This window comes from Adiantum capillus-veneris, chromosome 1 (genome assembly GCF_014529385.1).
Source record: "Adiantum capillus-veneris isolate H3 chromosome 1, ASM1452938v2, whole genome shotgun sequence".
In the NCBI taxonomy this organism is placed as follows: domain Eukaryota; kingdom Viridiplantae; phylum Streptophyta; class Polypodiopsida; order Polypodiales; family Pteridaceae; genus Adiantum; species Adiantum capillus-veneris.
The window spans coordinates 134,384,122-134,407,632 of NC_140931.1; the positions used below are offsets into that span (position 1 = coordinate 134,384,122).

At 41.1% G+C, this 23,511-nt stretch overlaps 1 protein-coding gene across 1 annotated transcript; it reads right to left on the reverse strand.

The window, feature by feature from the left end:
* Positions 1 to 1,255: 1,255 nt before the first annotated feature.
* Positions 1,256 to 2,283, reverse strand: LOC147465606 (uncharacterized). Its single transcript, XM_086495268.1, has one exon. The coding sequence runs from the start codon at positions 2,281 to 2,283 to the stop codon at positions 1,447 to 1,449; it is 837 nt and encodes a 278-aa protein (XP_086351394.1). The 3' UTR covers positions 1,256 to 1,446.
* Positions 2,284 to 23,511: the final 21,228 nt, after the last annotated feature.

The following is a 23,511-nucleotide window of genomic DNA, read 5'->3' on the forward strand; positions in this document are numbered from 1 at the left end:
GCACGTGGCGACCGGTGGAGGACAGGAGCCACTGTGGAACTGTTATTACAAGGGCTTTGGGAGACCGTTCCCTACCGTCAAGGTCCATGGGAGGGGGTCAGAATTTCCATTTTGAATACTGAGTTGTTGTACAATCAAGCGAGGCCAGCATTCTGCATGCTGACGTGTCAGCACCTTGTGTGGATGTGCCAAGGTAGTCTCTTCCGGGCACTAACGTGTGCCAGAGCACCGTTCATTTGTGTGTGCTAAGTTGGCAACAGTCCACAACCCTTGCACATAAATTCTTGGGAGTAATGGACAGTAAATGCACGGTCCAGATTTACTGCCGATCCCCGATTGTGGACCCTCGTTTATAAGTGACACGGGATGTCACTCGAAGGATCAACGGCGGGGAGCGCGTTCGGCAAGGCGGGGGCCTTTAGGCTATTGGATCTACGCACCTAGAGGGGGCAGGTTTTTATACACTTAAAGGAGCATTGCTTGCATGGATGCGTGCTAGGCGGGATGATTGAGGTGCGCGAGTGTGTAGGATGGGGTCGCGAGCTCGAGCAGGGAGTAGGACATTCGGCGCGTTTTTTTTTATCCAGCCAGATGAGATCCAACGGCGGGATGCACTCGAGCCGTTGATCCCTCGGTGCACCCCCGTGTGCTTTATGAACAAGGATTGTGGACCTTGATGGTGTAGGGAATGGGAGACCATTCCCTGCAATAACAATGACCACATGGGGATCGGCGGAGGCTGAGAGCCACTGTGAGAATTGTTATTACAAGGGAATAGTTCTCCTGGAGGCTGGGTCTCCAGGAGACCATTCCGAACCGTCAAGGTCCATGGGAGGGGAGCCAAAATTTCGTACAATCAAGCAATCCCAGCATTCTGCATGCTGCGTGTGGAATCTGGATGTGCCAAGATAGTCTCTTCCGGGCACTAACTTGTCAGAGCAGTGAGCACCTTCATGTTCACGCAAGGTTTCTGTGTGCTAACTTGGAACTTGGACCTTGGCAGCAATCCTCCAAAGCCCCTGCACAGAAATTCTTGCGAGTAATGGACAGTAAATGCATGGTCCAGATCTACTCTCCCCTGACCTCTTGACGGAGGGTTTCATTAATTAGTTTAACGGATTTTTTCCCTCACTAAAGAGGTAAAGCCTTTTTCCCTTCTCTTCATGCCATCATGGCGTAGTAAGAATATTCTTACAACAATACAAGAGAGATGTAGCCTAAAATCACGACCATACGAGAAGGTATGTCACCGCACTGTGGGAAAATAGTTTGCATTCTTTTTCCATGTTGTCTAGAAAATTAACACTTGCCTCACAATAAATTTATTGAGGCTAAACGGACGAGTGTCCAAGAGACAATCTTGCAAGGGTGGTCGCAAAAGTGGCACACTTTAATATTATGAGGATTTCAAGTCCTTTACCAGACCAAAAAAGGGATTGTGAAGGCTTACTCGACTACAAGGTTAAGAGTGATCATGGAGGTGAGAAAAGCAGTTGTAATGGTGGAGTGATGCTTGGGAGCGTTGAGCTCGAGGTAGCAATGGTAGAGGTCCTCTAGATCGGAGGCGTCGTCTAGGTTGTGGGCCATGATCATATCGACGATAGATGAGGCGAAGTCGAAGCAAGGATTATGCGAGTACTTGGGTATGGCTTCACTTGAGAGGAACTTGTGGAAAGGGGGAGGTGGGGTGCCGGTGCTTCTTTGGGATGTGAGGGGCTTATTTCCTGGTAGTGGGTTTGGGGCAAAAGAGCTGGGTGTTGGGTCATTTGGGTGCCTCGTAGAAGTTGATGGGTTCTTCACATAGGGAGCATTTATTTGTTTCTTAACCGTGGTTGGGTTAAGGTAACTCGCATGGTACTCCTCCTCTTCGTCATGAGTTAAGGGCTGAGCCGCCGCCCTCTTCTGATGAGCGCTGCAGGATGAGAGTGGCACCGGTGCCCTGAAGGAGTGTGTGTGCAGAGACGCCCCACAATTGAACCCAAGAGACGAGAACCGCCTGGCTGGCCGCAGCAGCAGCTGCTTGGGCTGGCGCGCAGCCTGCTTTAGCAGCTTGTTGAGCATCGAAGAGCAAAGGGGCAGAAGTTTTCTCGCAGGCTTCTTCATTGTGCGTGCGTCCGTGCGTGTGTGTGTGTGTGAGAGAGAGAGAGAGAGAGAGAGAGAGCGGTGCTGCGGTAGAGATGGAGGCCGCTCTTGAACAAAGAGTAGTGCTGCCACCCTCTTATTTGCCCACCTTGAAAAGACCCCACGTTTAGAACAAGTGTGTCTTGGTACATGAAACATCATATACCTAAGGCCCAAGAATCCGGGCTCGGGAAAAAGGTCATCTAAAAGCTGTTCAAAGCCAAAAATGGGTGCCTCAAATTTTCAAGATTTTTAGTTGAAAAGTTCAAGTTTTCCTTCTTCAAAATGATTTTCACCTTCTCAAAAAAGGGGTGAAAAAGATCAAAACCCGCCTCCATAAAATCATTTTCCCGAGCCTCCCCAAGAATATTACGTGTTATGCAACCAACACGCACACAATGAAAAGTTGTCATCGATGCCATCCCTAGATGGCGTGATTAACGAGGGGATGTGGAATGAATGACATGTCATGAGAAGAGTTTTTACTCTCGAGTCCCCGGAGTGAGAAACTTGCTTCCTGCCCCAGCTAGCATATCAGTCGTTGCAAGATTTTTCCCTCTACCAGCTTATCGACTCGAGTCTACAGAAGTAAAAGAGTCGGATAAGAAACATCAACACACCTCTCATCTTAGGTGCCCCCTTACAAACACACACGCGTGCGCCCCCCCCCCCCCCCCCCCCCCCCCCCAACCACAATTGTGATTGTTGAAGATATAGAGTAGTTTGTTTCAAACTAGGAATGAAGGAAGAAAATTCCTTTAAAATGCAATAAAGTAGTTCAAACATTCCCACAAATTTGCAAAATTCTACTAGTACTTCTGCTTTGCGTCTTTACGAGGAGGAAGTTTGATCGTCGATTTAAACAGACCTCCGCAGATACTTTAGACGGCCCTCCAAAAAGTAGGGCCTTAGAGTGTCTATGAGTTTATATGTGCAAACAAAGAGAAATCTCCACAGCTCTATTAATTTGTCCTGAATAGTGGAGGTCTCCTTTCTTCCTAGGTTGACACCAGTAATTAGACTCTACCTTGTATAGAATCATAACCTAAGCTACCACACCCATTCAACTTTTTTGTGACAAAACGTAAAGCTGTCCATCCACTAACTTCATTGAGAACATTAGGTATACAATGGTTATATGTAATATTCTCCCCTTACATCAAGGACAACACGCACTCTGTGTAAGAGTCTAAGTATTTGCATGCGTATGGCTTTTTGTGCATAAGTGCATCTCTGCATGCACTTGTGTGTGGGTATGTGTGTAAGAGTGACTATGAGAAACTAGGGTATGTGTGTAAGAGTGACTATGAGAAACTATGAGAGAGAGAGAGAGAGAGAGAGAGAGAGAGAGAGAGGACTAAGTCGGTACTCGCCAAGAAGTTTTTTCTGTTAAATACAGAGAAAAATGCTACACCTATAAATTCTTTCTGGATTATAAGGTCAACATTTGAAAGATTTTCCGGATTTTCCTTCGAAACTTCTAAAATTTATCAATTTTCTTCCAGGCAAGCTAGGAATCTGTTTCAGATTTTGCAATTTAAGTTGGTTGTAAACACACTAAAGGCTGATTTTTTGGAACATTTGGGAGATTTCCTAGGTTTTTTTTTTTCTTATCCCTTCTTTTTTAGCACGTCCATGCTACATTATGGAATCTTGCAAAGTGTTATTTTGATAATAAACTTCAATTTGGAGTAGATTTATTGGAAGAGAACCTATTAATTTTTTTTCCATAAAGGCGGACGCTCGTGAACTATATTAGAAGAACAAAAATTATAGGATATAGCCGATTACAAAACATGTAATTCTGGCAAAACAAAACCAGTCCATACTGATGACCATTCGGCATAATTACATGCCCATTCGACATAATCACATGACCAATAAAGCGCATACACTTAACGGGGAGCAACATCCAGAGAATTGGGCAGTTCACTAAGCACTTGCTGAACATGTTGCATTAACCTAAGTCCATTGTTATACTGCCTCTTGAGTTTTTCTCCTTCATTCTTACATTCATCCATCATACGTTGTAGGTGAGTGTAGGATACATCCAGAAGCACTTCTTGTTGTTTATTAATATTGGCACTGTTGTAGTACCCCATGCAGTCTGAGAGCACTTTGAAATTGGCTTGATAAATGCGGCACTGGTCCAGCTTTAATTCATTTACCTGCACATACAGATTAGCAAGAAGAGTTCTCATACTTTTAGTCTGGTAAGAGTAATCAAACACCCTGTTATTCCTTTCCTTCCAGATTACCCACAAGAATTCTCCCCTTAGTTTATTTCATACAATTGAAAACGTGGAGATTGAATCCCCCAGCAGCAATTGTTTCTAGCTCGGGTTGTAGCCCAAGCTGAGATTAATGGTGAAAGGATTCTCTGGCTGCATGTATAATTCAAAAAAAGGTGGGGAATGTCTTCCACGGTTCCATTGCAGCTGTTATATGTCCCATACCCTAGTCCTGCCTTCAGCATATGGCTCCCCGTCTAGACTGCCTTGTGCAGTATTAACCAGAGCAGCACCGAATGCTTGGCTGGAATGTGATGATTCCATACTGTCTTGAATTTAAAATACCACTGTCTTCTGTCTAGTGACACATTCCATCTAGCATTAAGCAGTATATGCACCGGTGTGGGTAGTGTAGGGGGAAGAGTAGGAGGGTTGGACAGCCTACTCCTTTCTCTCCAATGAAGGGCTTTAGTGGAAGGGGAGTCATTGCTGGAGAGCATCCAATAACACTCATTGGGGAAACCTTCCCTTCTGAGTTTGACTAAATTTAATTCCCAAAGTTAAAGCTGAGCTTTGTGAATGAGTTGAGAGTCGGACAACCATCCGTGCTCCTCCTTGTGCCAAATATCTTGCCACTTTGCCAGTCCTTTTTTACGGATTCTTTTGGCTGTACATAGTTGCCTAGGGTTGAGAGGGGCTGTGGGGGGGAGGGACCACCACAACGAGTCATTACTTCTAAGGGAGATACTATGTTTAGAGTCCCAGGTTACTCTGATACGGCTTCTGTATCTGTTCCATGAGCTCCACAAGGATTTGAGAAGGTCTGATCCACTAGCATTGACTTCAGCTGGTCCTAAGAAGATAGTAACCCATGGGAGGTCAGTCTAGCCTTTTGCCTCTTTAATCTTGAACTTAGGAAGGTTCCTGAACAGTAGTACTACCCACTTATCTTCCTGTTGTTCCATGGCCCTAATGACTACCTTAGCAGCTATTTTATCTACCCAAGAGTTGATGTTGGTAAGACCTAGCCCCCCTTCTTCCTTTGGGAGACAACAGATGTTCCATTGCACTTTTGTCATTCCTTTTCTAAGAGGGTCTCCTAACCATAAGAAGTTCCTACAAACCTTGGTGATGTTTTTCAGGTGTGAGTTTGGGGAATGCCTGCATGAAAGGAATAAGAGTACATAGCTAGATAGAAAATGTTTGACCACAATAGCCCTACCTTCTATATTAGCTTGAAAGCCTAACCACATGTTCAATTTAGTGGAGAATCTCTCCATAACCCATTGCCACCTCTGTCCTAGTGAAACTCGGAATCCAAACGGTATGCCTAACAACCTAAAGATGACACCATCTTGTAGTATCTTTCAGCCCTGGTTAGTGATCCAATCAGGGAGGGAAGAGTTAGAAGAACAAATGGACTAATGGAATTTTCTATTTAGACATTTTCTGCAGAGCTTCAGGTTCGCGAATAAACCAGAACCTATTAATTGTACTCTTGTTCTCACTGTCTTCATTGAAGCTTTTACCATAAACTATAATTTTCTATGAGTGCATTGTGGGGCTTTGCTACCCCATACTATGCAATGGCATGTTTCATGAATCATGGCCACACATACCATCAAGCAAGAGCCACACATAGGGTGATGGCCAAAAGTTTATCCTATTTGGGAGTGTGTAGCCTCTTTCAGAGTGGCCTCATACACACACATAGAGTGGGAGTTTGACGGCATTGTTTTCTTCGACTGCAGGTACAGATACAGGTACAGGTACATGTACATAGAGCGGCTTGGTTAGCTTTCTATGTGCTTCTCAGCCTCGATTTTGGCTTTGTCCATGGCATCGGCATCGACTCAAAGGCTACATTTTTTAGTGCTTGTGATATTCTAGTTCCAGTGGGAGCAATTTTTTATGCGTACATGCATATGTTGGCACTTTTGACAGTGTTTGAGCTCTTTTGAGAACAGTTTGACTCCCTGCAGGGATATTTCTTTGCATGCACATGCTTTTGGCGCCTGTTTGAGCGTCGTGACAGACTTGTACGTCTTTGCGGATACTACCATTGTACGCTTTTGTGGAGCCATATTTTGGCTAGTACGGCACTCCCGGCCATTTCTGAGACTTGGCTATATGTTTTGCTGCATAACCTACGTTGTTGAGGGTCGATAGCGTGAGGTTTTCATTGAGCTGGGGTATTCTCAAATGTGGAGATACCTTCGGTGATACAGGTAGCTGGAGCATCCCTTACAAGGCTTCGCCATAGGACATGTATGGAGTGGTATAGGTGCTTTTGACGCCGAGTTGGCGGTCTATGGTCAGGTTTATGTGCCTCAATTGGTCTCTATACAGTGTGCTTTTGAGAGGCATTGCCCTCTTTTATGCTTTGTGAGTGACATACTTGGTCATTTTGTCTCGTATTTTGGTTGACATAGTCCCAAATACAAAGGAGACTCTGTCGAAATTTTCCCAAAATGCTTTGGTAGTTTTGTCACCATGTCTACTAGCAAAGACCGTGACATTCATGAAATAAAGAAGTTTGATGGCACATTTTCAGCTTTGGAAGAACCAAATGCATAATGTGCTTGTCCAAAAGAAGCAAAAGTTGTTTATTGCCTATGTGGCTAGAACTAAAGATATGCACATGACAGGAGCTTGATGAGCTATGTAGGTCTACGATTAGAGTACTGCACCTTGGTGACTCGGTGTACTTTTCAGTGTTAGAATGTGAGACTGCTCATGCTTTATGGCAGAAATTATGCGACACTTACGAAAAGGATATGGCTAGCAATAAGGTTTTCCTGATGCGAAAGCTTTTCAACCTTTGTATGAAGGAGTCAACTACCGTTGCCAACCCTATCAATGATTTTGATTCTCTTTTTTTCCAAATTCGTGCACAGTGCAGGACCATTGATGATGAGATGAAAGCAATCTTTTTGCTTTGTTCATTGTTGCCACCCTCTTGGGATATCTTTTGCAAAGTTGTTAGTAACTCTGCTCCTAATGGTACGCTAAAATACGATGATATTACTAGTGCACTTTTGTCAGAGGAGATGCGTTGCAAGACCATGACTAGCTCGCATTATGGCGAAGCTCATTATGTGCAAAGGGATGATAAGCAATGTAAAGGCCGTTCTTTGCAACGTGAGTCCAAGAAAGAGGGCAATAGAGATGCATCAAAGGGTAGATCAAAGTCTCATGGTCACCGCAATGTTCAATGCCATTATTATGATAATTTTGGCCACATAAAGAAGGATTGTTATGCTTGGAAGCGTGACAAAGAAAAGGGCAAAGGTAAAAGCAAAGATCATGATGATAAAGAGGAGAAACCAAAGAGTTTGGTTAAGATAGAAGAACTGAACATAGTTCAAGATGACAGTGATGTGCAAGACATTAATATGTTGATTGAAAATAATGATGTCTTTTATGATGCACATGAAACTCTATCTTTGCAGAGTTCTATGCCAGTTGAACTCCTTGTTAGTTGGTGAAGTATCACATACATGGATTCTTGATTCGGGTGCTTCGTTGCATGTCACACCTCATAGGCATTGGTTTACTACATACGAGGAAACCATTGGCTCTATTACACTTGGTGACAGTTACTCTTGTGACATTGTTGGCATAGGTGATATTGCCATGCTTATGGAAAATGGGGTGAAGTTTATCATCCATAATGTGTGTCATGTTCCAGCCTTGACACGCAATCTAATTTCGGTTGGACGTCTTGATGACTTGGGTTACAAAGTCACTTTTCATCACCAATCTTGGCATGTTGCGAAGGGTCATCTTATTATAGCCCATGGTTCTAAAGTTGGTTCACTTTATCCTCTTTATGTATCTGATAAAAACAGTGTTCTTTTTGTAACCGAGCTGCCAACCGTTGCTTTGTGGCATAGCCAGTTTTATTTTCCCTTTTGTGAGCACTATCAATATGGAAAGCAAACATGAACACATCATACACATTATTTTGACAAAGAAAGAAAACCCTTAGAGCTTGTGCATAGTGATTTATGTGGGCCTATGCCTTCTAAATGCCATGGTGGTGCGTCCTATTATGTTACATTCATTGACGATGTAACACGGCATGTTTGGGTCTATGCCATGAAGTCTGCAGATGAGACCTTTTCTTGCCTTAAGAAGTTCTTATCTAGTGTTGAAACTCAGTCTGAACATAAGTTGAAAGCTTTGCACTCAGAAAATGGTGGAGAATATGTCTCCAAAGAGTTTACAGACTTCTGTTTAAGTAGGGGAAATAAGTGTGAGTTTACAGCTCCTTATACCCCTGCACAAAATGGTGGTGCAAAACGAATGAATAGGTCAATCCAAGAGCGGATTATGTCTATGCTATCACAGGCTAATTTACCACAAGCATTTTAGGTTGAAGCATTATACACAGTCGTGTACTTGATCAATAGATCCCCACATGCTTCATTACAGTTTCGTGTACCTTTGGAGTTAAGGTCAGGACATGAATTGTCTTATGAAAAACTCTGCACATTTGGTTGTAAAGCTTATGCACATGTATCCAAGGAGTTGCGTGCTAAGCTAGATCCTAAGTCCAGGAAATGCATGTCCATTGGCTATGGTGTAGATGGTCAATTTGGCTATTGTTTATGGGATCCAAAAAGTCAATCAATGATCCATAGCAATGTTGTTGTCTTTAATGAGACTAAGATGCATAGACGGTTAGTGAAAGAGGTTGAATTCCAAAAAGTGACGTTTTCCAATGTATTACCTCCTGTCCAGACAGCTCTCCAGCCAATTACTACACAGGCTAGTACGAGTTCTGATCTGTTAGGTAGCCTTGGCTATGGGGGATGCCACCTTTGAGGCATGGCGAGGAGAAGGTGTGCAGCAGAAGCGAGAATTGAAAGAGAGAGAGAGAGAGAGAGAGAGAGAGAGAGAGAGAGAGAGAGAGAGAGAGAGAGAGAGAGAGAGAGAGACAGACTCGATACACTAGCCAGGAAAAGCACACGCTATTCTTGATTGATGATGATTCTTTCTTAAAACCTTAGAATGTTTACATAAGCCAAAAGAAACCATGCAAAATTGACTTGCAACTGAATCGGTGGCCTACAGCTGCATGCACTATGAGGGTGTTCCCACAGACAGATGCCATTGAACCCGGGCTTGCATACCCAACAACCCCCGCTCAAGCCCAAACTACTGACAATGGACTCGAGACATACCATGGCAGAGTTCATTCACCTGAAACCATGAGTAGAAGTCTCCCCCTTGACTATAGCATAGGTGTGTGTGTGTACTTCCCTCAAACAACCATCAGTGTGAGACAGACCAGAACTCGACCAAACAACAAAGGGTGGTCTTACCACTTTTTTATGTGGCAATGTCTATAACCCGTACAATTTTGACATGATGACAACTGATAAGCATGACAATAACTGACAACAAATAATGTAAAAGGAGACTTTGACTGAAAGTTTATGATGGTTTTGACAATAGACTAAAGCTGACAAAACTATGACACTAAACTGGCAAAAAATAGTTGGTGAAAAACTTGTACTGTAGTCTCAAAGAAAATTCCATGTGTTGCATCTGTTGATATACCGAGTTCTTTGAAGAAAATCATCATGGTCTGCATCACTTGCCGCATTGCTAGCTGTATCCGAACCACTAAACTGGTATACTTGGCATACGCGTTCGAGAGAGGTGCTGCATGTAAATTAAGATGGAAAATGCCCATTTGGGAACCTTGATGAAACGTGTCCTTATCATTGTTAACACTGCTACCATCATTGGCAGCATTTTGAAATGTTGCAGGAGAGTGCATATTGGCTTGCCCTGCCATATGATGGCCATTCAAAACGCTCGATGCACAGAACTCCTTCAAGATCCAATAAAATTGACCAATATGGCTACTATCAAACACTAAGTGTGTGAATGAGCTCTTAAAGGGACTAAATAAGTGGAAGATTAAATTGCTATTGTGAAAATAAAAGGAAAAAAACGATCTTTGTAACTCTCTGTAACGCAGCAATAGCGCAATGGCGAGGGTGATGGTGTTGCTCGCAGCAGGTTGAGAAGGCCGCTTTGTTATGTATAGCCTGCATAATGGGCTTCCATGCCTCGACTTGCTCCTCTATCCATATGCCAGGAGTATGCGTGCGCTGTGTCAAAGTTTCAACACCATCAAAGCCTGCAGCAATAGCAGTCCGTGCTGCCAGACAAAAAACGTCAACAATCTGTGGAATCTCGTCGATCTTTAAGACCCTTGGCGGCTTGTTTGCCTGTAGCTCTTCAATCAGCAACCTCTTGCCGATTCTGCCTATGCTTGCTAGCATCAAATCATGCAACGTGTTGATATGCGCCCTCCTGGTCTCTGATACCAGTTGTCAGGTAGCCTTGGCTATGGGGGATGCCACCTTTGAGGCGTGGCGAGGAGAACGTGTGCAGCAGAAGCGAGAATTGAGAGAGAGAGAGAGAGAGAGAGAGAGAGAGAGAGAGAGAGAGAGAGAGAGAGAGAGAGAGAGAGAGAGAGAGAGAGAGAGAGAGACTCGGTACAGTAGCCAGGAAAAGCACATGCTATTATTGATTAATGATGATTCTTTCTTAAAACCTTACAATGTTTATATAAGCCAAAAGAAGCCATGCAAACTTGACTTGCAACTGAACCGGTGGCCTCCAGCTGCATGCACTATGAGGGTGTTCCCACATACAGATACCACTGAACCCCGGCTTGCATACCCAACATGATCAGCCGCGGAGATCTCAAAGAGTCTCACATCAGCCAGAACATTTTGTTCCAGGCTTGGATTTTGTTTGCTTATAGATAGTGGTGAGCCTTCTTGTTACAAAGAGGAAATGCTAGCCAATGATAAGGTTCAATGGGAACATGCTATGAAGAGGGAACTCTCCAGTATTGCAAAGAACAAAACATGGGAACTTGTTCCGTTGCCAAAAGGTAGGAAAGCATTGCCTTGTAAATGGGTTTACAAGAAGAAGATTGACAATTACAAAGCTCGTTTAGTGGCCAAAGGTTTCAAGCAAGAATATGGTGTTGATTTCCAAGAAATCTTTTTTTCAATGGTGACCACACTGAGAATGTTGCTTGCTTTGGTTGCCACTAAAGATATGGAGCTTGATCAAATGGATGTCATTACAACTTTCTTACATGGTGATCTTGAGGAAGAGATTTATATGCAGCAACCTGAAGGGTTTGTGCTAAAGGGCAAGGAGCATTTGGTCTGTAAGGTTCTGAAAAGTCTCTATGGCTTGAAACAATCATCGAGACAATGGTATCAAAAGTTTGATGCATTTATGCGTTCCCTAAGCTATAAGCGCAGTAATTAGGATCCATGTCTTTACGTAAAAAGAAAACCCAATGGAAAACTTGCTATGCTTATCCTTTATGTAGATGACATGCTTATTGTTGGTGATCCCAAGAAGGACATTGATGACTTGAAACCAAGCTGAAAAGTCAATTTGACATGAAAGATTTGGATGAAACCAATCACATTTTGGGTATGCGCATTACTTGTGACCGTAAGAAGAGGTTGTTGTACCTTTCTCAAAAAGAGTATGTGCACAAGGTTCTTGATCATTTCAACATGCATAAGGGGAAGGCTTTGAGTACTACATTGCCTGCATATTTGAAACTTAGCAAGAACGATTGTCCCAAATCTGTTGAGGTGAAAGCTGCGACGGCTAAGGTTCCTTATGCTTCAGCTTGTGGTAGTCTCATGTATGCCATGGTGGCTACAAGACCTGACATTGCACATGCAGTGGGAGTTGTCAACAGGTTTATGTCTAACCCTAGTAAAAAACATTGGGATGTTGTCAAGTCTATTCTCATATACTTAAGTGGCACTGCACATGGACAGTTTTGCTATGGTCGTGGAGAGTCATCCATTCAGGGATTTGTAGACAGCGATTATGCAGGCTGTGTTGATAGTCGTAAATATACAACAGGTTGGATTTACACATTACTAGTTCTGCTATTTCTCGGAGATGCGTTCTTCGAGACTGTACATCCATTCCTACCATAGAGGTAGAGTATGTTGCATTGAGTGAGGCATGCAAAGAATCTATTTGGCTTGCTCGCCTAGTGAAAGATCTTGGATTGGAGCAGTGTACACCAGTTCTTCATTGTGACAGTCAGAGTGCTATTGCCTTAGCTAACAATCCAGTGTCTCATCCCAGAACAAAACACATTGATGTGTGTTATAATGCCTAGCAAACAAGAGCCTTGATTTAGTGATAATTCCTACATTAGAGAACACAGTGGATACAATCACTAAAAGTCTCTCCAGCCATCAGTTTCAGCACTATCGTGAGTTGATGGGCATTGGGTGAAGAGTGGTTCTCCTCCATTCTTGTGGTCTCCCACATTGGCCATGAAGTGGGAGAATGTTAGGTTTAATGGCCATGTGGTCGACCGCCATCACTAACTGCTACTAACCCTAAGTGTACAGCTATACACTTGTGTGAGCCACTAACACTAAGTACAATGTGCCTTAGTGCATAAGATAGAAAATAAAGAAAGGGGGCACACAGTGTGTGTTGGCTCTCCCCCTCCAACCTGTGTGTGAGGCTATGGTGGTGTGTGTGTGTGTGTGTGTGTGTGTGTGTGTGTGTGTGTGTGTGTGTGTGTGTGTGTGTGTGTGTGTGTGTGTGTGTGTGTGTGTGTGTGTGTGTGTGTGTGTGTGTGTGCACGATTCATCTTCCTCTTCTGCTGTGCTCTCAGCTCCTCTCCTTCAGAAACTGCTAGTGAGAAAGCTGGCAAGATTACTAGGCTAAGCCATCAATTTTGGTAGGTAAACCAAGTTGGTGTGTAGACAATGAGAATAGACCCTAATTGGAAGATAGACCAACAATGGGAATTGGTAAATATTGAGCCCAATTAGTGCAGTAATTGCACACGAGAGAGTCAGTCAGAGGCCTAGTCCCATTACTCATTTTGTGAGGGGATTGTGTCCATTGTCGTTGGACTCTATTGAGTCTATTGTCACTCTTGGAGCTAGTTGTGCTCTTTTGGCATTAATCTTAAAGAATTAATTGGGTCATATTATTGTACTTACTATCAGTTGTTCTCATATGAATATACATTCCAGTATCAGTCTCACATTTCCATTTTAGTTCAATCTTAGTCTTTGCCTGATCTGGTATCTGAAGTAAGCTTTCTTGATCAAGTTTAACTAACTCTAGTAATGCAACCTAGAATAGCTATCAAAAATGAGCAGCTCATTCCATTTTGGCAACTTTGATGGTGACCTCAAAAGCTCTTGGTAGAGAATCTATCTCTTTGTTGGTTTGTGGAGTAGGTTGATTTCAATCATGCCCCCTAGAATAGTTGGACGTGGTCGAAGGCCGACAAATAGATTCATGGAGGAACTAGATCGTGTCAGTACCATTCCAAAGGAGTCAAAGAAAGGCTCTTACACTAACACTGAGCCTAACAATGAAATGGATGTGCTCTTCGACTAGCAAAATGCTGAGAAAATGGACAATTTCCAGCATTCTCACCAATCTAGGTGGAGGCATTCGAAGAGGGCAGAGAGGCTCTCTCGCCCCAGTGGATCTCAGAAAAAAGATAAGTGCAAGAATCAAAATCACATTGAAGACAATGTTGGAAGTAGAAAGAGTTGCAAATGAGTACACCGGAAGTCAGAGAGAAAGCTAGAGTGAGAAATTGCGACTAAGACCAATGACAATGATAAGTGGGACGTTGATATATATGTAAATACAAACCAAAGAGCACAAAACAATCTCAAGAGATAAATCTCAACATCAAAAAAGATCTATTGATCTAAAAATTGTGTTTCCAGTATTTAAGGGGGTTAAGAACGATGATCCAAATGTCCATATTTAGGCATTCAAATAGTATGTTGAGCTCAAAGATATCAATGAAGATGAGTGGGGAGAGTATTTTTCCCAAGCACTGCAAGAGGCAGCTAGGCAATTGTATTACCATTACCCAGCATGCTAGCTCAAGACATTTAGAAAACCGATTAAAGCTTTTTGCCTAAAATACTCTAATAACAAAGGTCTCAAGGACAACTTATGTGAATTGGACACAATAAAGCAAGGCAAACTGTCAGTTCAAAGCTAGTTGAGAAAATCAAGGAATTGACTAGACACTTGCATGAACCCTCGTTTGAGAAAAGAATGAGGGCTTGGTTCCTCGGTGGATTTAGAAGCAAGAAGCGAAGGGAACATGAGTTTCTAGCCCCAGTTAATAAATTTAATGATCTGGTTTAGAGAGCCTTAAAACTTGAGCAACATGCCAAAAAGGAAAAGGGTCATAGGAATAGAAGAGCTTCTAGTAATAGTGACACGAAAATTGAGGAGTCAGGCCCAAGCTCTAGTTCTAGCTCATCTGATAATGATTTAGATGATAAGGCCAAACACAAGAAGAAGGGATTATGGATGAGGAAACCAGAGGAGATGTCCATGCAAATAGTTGAAATGGCTAAGACTGGACCCTTAGTTAGTAAGCTAGAGACCTGGTGTTCAAAGTGTAGACCCAAGGATTATAAGTCAGACGAGTGTAGCCAGTACATACTGTATGTACACTAGCTAAGACTAGACCCTCGGTCAGTAAGCTGGAGACCTGGTGTTTGAAGTGTAGATCCAAGGATCATAAGCTAGACAAGTGTAGGCAGTGTACATACTGTAAAGCATATGGTCATGTTTGGAATAATTGTGGAATCAAAATTCATTGTTTCAAGAAAGGTAAAGACATGTCCATGATTGCATTGACTAACTCAAATGTGGTGAAGTCAAACGGAGCAATTGCTCCAAAGAGAACGAAGCCAGTACACAAGCTCTAGAACTCGCAGAGGCAGATATCAAGGAGGCAATGGCAGAGGACGAGGTAGAGATTATTTTAATAAGAGAAATTTCAGCTGCTATACATGTGGGAAGTATGGCCGTTTTTCAGCTCATTTCCTTGACGATGAAAAAACAGAAGGAGCTAAGAAGAAGCAACAAAGTGATACATGGAAGATAAAAGGAAAGGCAAAAGTATTTGATGATGGCAAGAGCAACAAGATTTGGCAACAAAGATTAAAGAAGATGTCGGAGCAGCCAGAATGCTCAGAGGCCGGGACGATTCAAAAGTTTCCACCTTAATTTTCAGGGGCTCAAGAAGAGAAGTCTATCACTAAATTTGGTGAGGAGAGGGCAGAAGAGGACTTGATGAATCTATAATAGCTACAATTGGAAGTCTGGCACATGAGATAAGTCGTCAGAATAGACTTAGACAAAGCTGCCAATACTGACCTGGAAAGGAGAAGGTTGGAGAGCAATCAAAAAATCCATCATAGGGTCAATGGTACACCTCACAAATAATGCCAATTCAATGGCATTATGAGGAAAACCAGTTGGAAGAGAGATCTTCTAGCTCAGATAACAATTCTAGTAATAAAAATGAGCAAGATGAAATATATGTTAAGGTGCATGAAAGGATCCAGAAGCTTACAGTGCAGCTAGATGATATTAAAATAACCTTATCAAATGATGCAAAGTTTATCGAAAATTGAGGAAAGAAACAACAAAAGCTATGGAAGTAGACTTAGCAGCCATAAGAGATGACAATTTTCCTATCATTCAAATGGACTACAAACTCATAAAGCAATGTAAACCATTGTCAGGGGTCATATTGGATGGTGAGGCAAGAATCAAAATTCTCAAAGAGCATCTAAGATAGAAATTAGGGACTCGAGACCTCAAGCCAACACCATTCAGAATCAGAATGGTTGATCATAGGGTACTTCAAGCTACTAGCCTAATTAAAAACATGCAGATCATTGTTGGAAAGAAGAAATTCAAGACCAGTTTCTTAGTATTGGACGTACAAGGAGCATATGTAATTTAATTGGGCACATCAAGGCTCAAGACTGTTGGAGCCATACATGACTATGCTAGCTAGACTTTGCATATTGATGAACATTTTTCCAATTGTAGAGATAGATTAAAATGTTGTTCATATGGATAAGGAGCAAGTTGAAAGACAACAAAAGGCAATACCTTGATCAGTTTAAAGGATCAAATAATGGTGAAAGAAATATTTAGATGGATGGACCAATTCCAAATCAAACGGATTAGGAGAAGCAAGAAGGTTAGATCAGAAGCAAGGTATGGCCAGACCAATACGGAGAATCCTGACCAGGCTACTGAAAGGATAGAGATGGAACCTAGACTTGCAGAGGAGATTTATTCAGTGAGTATGCAATTGGCCTTTGAACTGAAAAAGGATCTGATTCATTGGCCAAACAAAAAGGAGGTGGTCCAAATTGGCTGCTTTCAGATGATCAAGAGATTGAAGAGTGAAATCTCGGCATAGATGAAAACCCAAGAATAGTGAAGATCAACAAACATCTGAAGCCAAATATCAAAGAGAAAACTAAGGCTTTGTTTCAGAAGTGCAAAGATGTCTTTGCATGGGAGTACACTGATTTGAAGGTTCTTAATCCAAAGGTGTGCCGACACCAAATACCAATGAAACGAGATGCTATACCATGGGAGTACACTTATTTAAAGGGTCTTGATCCAAAGGTGTGCCAACACTTAATACGAATTAAATGAGATGCTAGACCAATGAGATTGCAAAGGTATAGAATAAATCCCAATTATTCCAAGAAAGTAAAAGAGGAGATCAACAATCTTGTAAAGGCTAAGTTCATTATTGAAGTGGAAAGCATCAATTGGTTGTTTCAAATTGTAGTGGTACTTACCAGAATTTTGATGCTTAAACCATCACTTATATGCAATTATATGCTACTAGATGAAATTGATGGCCACAAAATTTACAATTACATGGATGGTTATAGTGTCTACAATCAATTGGGCACTTTACTAGAGGATCAAGAAAAAACGACTTGTGTCACTAAATAGGGAGCATTTATGTATCTGGTAATGCCATTAGGGTTATGTAAATTGTAATACTCTAGAAACCTGTCAAAGATGTATAATGGAGATCTTCATTGAGTTTTTGCATAAGTTTCTGGCTGATTTCATGAATGAATTCGTCATCTTCTCAACTGAAGAAATTCACCTATCATTTTTTTAAATGGTTTTTAAAAGATGCAAAGAGAAGAGAATGTATCTGAATCCATTTAAGTTAGTGTTTATGGTATGGAAAGGCCAACTTCTAGGACATATTGTCTCTAGAAATGGTATTGAGATGGAAGAATAAGATTAAGTGTGTTTAGTAGGCCAGAGCACAAATGCCTGTATCCAAATTGAGCTCATTCTTGGGGTATGTCAATTCCTATATAAGATTCATTCACATTTTGCCAGCAAAGGCACTTCCTCTATATGAATCAACTCAGATAGGAAAGAAGTTTATTTGGACCTTAGAATGTGAAGCAAGTTTCTAGTATCTAAAGGAGGCGATCAACAGGGAGCCGGTACTTCGTCAACTAGAGTTGGTTGTTAATTTTCATTTTCATATTGTGGATGCACTAGAATGGCGGTGTGAGCGATATTGGCCCAGCCTGATGGGAAGATAGACTACACAGTCTACTTTGCTAGTCATCGGTACTGTATAGCTGAATAAGGATATTCCACAACATAGAGGGAGGCACGGGAATGGTTTTTAGTGCAACGAAGTTCAGAAATTACCCATTAAGCAAGCTATTTCACTTTTATGTAGACCATCAAGCTCTTCTGTTTCTCATCAACAAAGTCATTATCCAAGGGAGATTGATCATATGGATGATGTTCTTGATGTAATTTGAGTTCAAGATCTTACATAAGCTAAGCAAGACTCGATGTGGTGCGGATTTCTTGGCAAGGAGTACAGGAGGAATTTCAAAAAATTTGATGCAAGATGATCTAATAGATGCTAAATTATTTCAAAACTCGACAATGCAAGGACCAGATCTAGAATGGAAATATGTGTATGATTTTGTTCAGTATGGGGGATTTCAAAGAGACTAGTAGAGGAGTAGAGGATGCTTTGATACTCTACTCCTCTAGCTAGAGCAGAGATTGATGATTCCATGACGCTCTCTTTGGATTGATGATTCTTTCAGAGTTGGCCTATGCTACAACTATCTCTTTACATTTGGCGACATTGCCGGGGAGTTCCTAAGCTAGAGGAGTAGAGGATGCTTTGATAAGAGTAGTTTCACTTCTAATTTTATCGGTTTTGAGTGTGTGTAACTCAATTTTAGTTTAACTTGATTGTATGTGCAAGAAAATGAAGCTAATTTTTGAGTCATGAATACCCCAAACCCCTAATCGTTCACCCCCAATTTCACTAATTTCATACTAACTATTACTAATTTTGCTTCATTTCCATGCTACTAACAAGCACTAATTTCTACTAGCAATTGACTAATTTTTCTAACCTAACCACTAATATTTGATGTGTAATGTATGTTTAATTCCCTTACAAGAGGTGGAACCACCACTCTTATCAAGTTAATTGAGCTAATTTGTGCCTAATTGAATGATTTGAGTGTTTGATTTTTTACCTACGATGGTCAATTTTGGAGCCAATTTGGTGGTGCACACACGTGTGTGCAATGATGCGTCTTTGCATGGAGAAAATGAATAGCTTGGAGTGTGCTTACGATGTAAGTGCATTCACTTGATCATTTCAATTCTTTATTAATTAAAGTGGTTCATTGTGTGCTATTCACATGCTAAATTTAGGTGGGTAAATCGATTGACCTACACTTTGCACCTAATTTGATTCACTTGGAATGCAATTAATGGTTAATTTTGACTAATGAACCTTGTGTGTGTCAAGATAATGCTTAATTCTCATCAAGAATTCATGTGTTTGCATAAAGATCATTGTGTGTGTAATGCACCAAAGAGGGACAAAACTACCATAAAAGTCAAGTGTGTGTGCACCTAATCTTGTGTGTGTGCATGCATATAAATTGAGCAAATTGATGATATGTAAATGTGAAATCATGTAATTAATGTACTGAATGCTAGGCAATTCCAATCATTGGATATCCCTAATTGTCAAAAAAAATTGGGCAAAGATGGAGTGTGTGTGTGCGCAATTGAAGACCACTTGATTCAATGATTGATGGTCAATGGGGGCACCCAAATACTTTTTAACCGTGAAATGTGCATGAAATGTGTGTGCAAGCATTAGGGATATGCCTAGTTGCATTTCTGAATGAACCAAATTTAAAATTTTGTGCTTAATTTTGGAGTGTATGCATTGCTTGATTAGGTCTAATTAGGATCAATTTTTGAGAACTCGAGCATGCATGCATTTGTTAATGCTTGATCAAGTGTGCAATTTGAGCATTGCAATGTGGAATTGATGTATTTTTTGCATATAATGTCGGCCTAAATTTGGGTGTGTATGCCAATCAATGGCATGTGCAATCCAATGAGTGAATGAATAATTGGTATTTCTTTACCAATTATGATGATGAATTGGCCAAATACTTGATGTGCCTATCACATGATTGGCTCAAATATTGAGATAAATTGCTCAATTGAAGCTCAATTTTGAAGAATTTTTGTATTGCCATGCTAATGATTGATCAATGTTATGAACATGGGAATGCTACATTGATGTGTGTGCATAATTATACTCGAACTTCAAGTATGAGTGACATCACAAACCAAATTAAATAACAAATCCAAGTAGGTTTGGATGATTTGAACTAGTGAAGATGAGAAACTAATTTTGCAATGATTTCAAATCAAGTTTGGAATGGATATTATTCCCTAAGTGATGTCAAATTGAGGGTGTTGTGAGTGTGATCATTGAAATTATGCCTCATTGATGTTATATGGCACCATGAATGAAGGAAAATTGACCTCAATCATGTATAAGGGCATTATTTGAGATTGATTGAGCATGCAAAAACAATTAGGATTGATAAATATCATGAGAATGTCATTGGTAAGTGGTGAATTGGATTGCAAACAAACTTTTGCCAATTTCATTTGACACATATGCATTCTCACAGCACAAATACTTGGTGCGACTTTGAGGCATATGGCTCTAATTAATTAACTAAATGGGAAATGATTTTGATGCATACTTGATTGCAATTTTTGAAGGTCTCTATAAGTTGAAGCGATTGTGTCAAATCACTTTGATCTATTGAGAATCCATGTTGTTTGGCAATGCATTGTAGAATCAATTGAAATTCTCAATGATATAACATGATTTTTTGGATTGATTAGTTCATCTATTATGTGCTCAATTCATGGTGCTCAAAATTTTTTGGCTAATCAGGGATTGTGTATGCTTGAAAAGTTCATTTATTCACACATACCCTTCACGGTTATGGGAACACCCGTTGACAACTTTCAAAAAAGAATTTCTTTTATGAAATCACACACATCGTACCCATGACCAGTTGTGTGGCAACTAAGTATCGACCCCACCAAGCCGCGTCTTACTTGCCCACTTGCTTGCTTACTTACTCTAGGCTACACGCCAGCTCACAGACACACGTCACACACTTACACTTTGCCAAAATTGGTGCTTGGCAGTCCATGATACCCCCTCTACACACACACTCTCTCTCACAAGTACTTACATTCAGCTCATCAACTCCTTGGAGACTTGGATCCCTATTTCCCTATCCTTGGCCCCACTCCCCATCTTGTGTTGTCCAAGTTGGTGACAACACATGCCATTTTTCTCGCCTAGCTTGTGTCCACTCAACCACACAGTACACACCTGCTAACATTCAAGTCTCCCTCGACGGCTCTTGCTGCTGCAAATCAGCGCAACTAACCCCACACCACACACTGGCTCACTGTCCCTGGTCCCGCCATGGCCCACTGCACATAGAAGCCGGAGCCCGTGATTTGCCATTGTCCATTTTTGTCAAGCTCATGAGACCCCCAATGTCCTCCATCACTTGCTTTGCATGTGCGCTACCTGTGAAGCGGTGAAATAAATGAACCCCTTTGGGCCCTTACTACCTGCAAGCTACATATGCCTTGCTAACGATGAGTCATGAAGTTGAATGTAACAACTACAGCTCATGATTTGTCTCATGTCCACGCTTGGCTCAATTCCACAGCCTGCGCATCAGTTGTTACCATCTCAGAACTTGCACACCCTTGTGGTTGCAGTTGTTGACCCTAAAAATATGGTTTATACATGGATCAAATCTCTGTGTGTGATTTCAGGCCACACCCGCAATACTTACAGTGATGTTAACCGAATGGGAATCCCAAGACCTCACCTACCATTAAAGCAGTGAACCACACACACACACACACACACACAATTTCTACCCATTGACCCCACACGCACACCTCACCTTACCCATTGAAGCAGTGACCCCCCCCCCCCCCCCCCCCCCCCGAGACACACACAATTTCCGCCCATTGACCCCACACGCACAATCCATTGTGCCTCCTCTGGTTCCTTTGATCTGACACAGGCGGCTGCCACCATCAAAAAAGAAAATTAAAAAATCAAAATTTTTCTTTTGAAATGCTAGAAGCTGATTCCCACAAAATCACCTCCCTTCCCTTCTGAACCTAGAAGGTTATGCAAGGCTGATCATTGACAAGGAAAATAATAAGAATAACAAAATGGTGTTTGACTAAAGTAGATGACAGAATTCAGAACCGCCAATTGACAGAGTACAACAAAAAAAATTTGAAAATAGAAGACTTTGCTTTATAAGCCATATCGTATGTGCATGATTTGCAAAAAAGAAGTTCATGAATCGTGATGTTGTTTTTTATGAATCTTTCATGGATTGAAAAAATGGTGGATCGTGATTGTTTTATTGCTCATTTTGAATGCCAAAATACTTGCATGCACTAATTATTGTGTGTTTCTTTTAAGGGATGAGTGGCAAGGATGACCTTTTATTGTTTGTATGAGGGGAAGATAGAATGCTTGGCTATGCCAAGCTCACACATCATGCCTAGCATTTGTCAAAGTCAAGTTTCCTATAAATTATGCATGTTAGCCTCAAGAGACCACTAATAAGGGAGTTAATATTTTATGATCTCTTTCTACAATGACTTGGGTTAAACTTCTACACGAGAGAATGAACTACCCGCCTTGTATGCATTTATTGGACAAATGAAATATTCTCTCTTTCATGCTTTGTATGAAGAAACTTGCTACATGAGAGCATGTGTGCATTGAGTGTGTGCTATGATAGTCTAACAATTTTTATGCACAAATGACCTTACTTGCACCAATAACTTAGCTTATGCGTGGTTTAGTGCTCGGTTTAATTGAAGTTTTCATCGCACTAAAAGAAAAATTGTTTTGAGCATGCACATGGGCTTTGGTTGAGAGTGACATTGGGCAATAGTGTGCATTAAAACTTGAACTTGGCATTGATTGTGTATTTTAGTGCTTGACTTGAATGAAAAATCTTGCATAGCTCTGAAAGTGAGCTTCTTTGAATGACCATGGGGAGAGCAGTAAAATTTGGGGGTTGTGAATGATCATGATTATTTTAGTGCTTAATATGAATTCAACATCCTTACGTAGCACTAAACATTGAACTTTTTGAAGAGTTAGTGGCCCATTATGTTTTTCATGGATTTATGATTGAGCATGATATCTATAGTGCTTGTATTGGACGTTTATATGCTTAGAGCACTAATGACTGAGTCACTTTTTGAAGGGATGTGACAAGGATGGGATTCCATTGCAAATGTGGGAGTCAGTCATTGCATTTACTTGCAATATGTGGCTATTTAGAGCCATTCTATTACATTTGATAGAAGCTGTATTTAAAGTGGTATAATTACTAGCTCACCACTTTGCACTAAAAAATTGACATTTTATTCGAGCTAGTGTTTAGCCAAAATTTTTGAGAGCTTTTACAATTGCAAAATTTGGCTTTCAAGAGCCATTTCATTTTATTTAAAGTTGCATTATCTCCAGCTCATAGCTTGACTTAACATCTAAATTTTCATTTGAGCTAGCAATTAATCAACCTTGATCATGCATGAGAGACTTTCACATTGCAAAATTTGCTTATGAAAAAGCATTTTCTCTCATTTTTTATATGTATGCATACATTCGTTACCAAAGAAATCATGTGCATAACCAAAGGCACTTTTTTCCCCTAGGGTTTTTTCCCTTTGGCATATTTGGGTATTTGAGACCCTAGCATTAGGATTTCAATGTTAAAAATTTTGTGTTTTTCTTGGCTTTCGATAAATGGCTTTTGGAGCTTGTGTTTGCTCACAATTGCTCACAGTTAGCTTCAACAAGCTT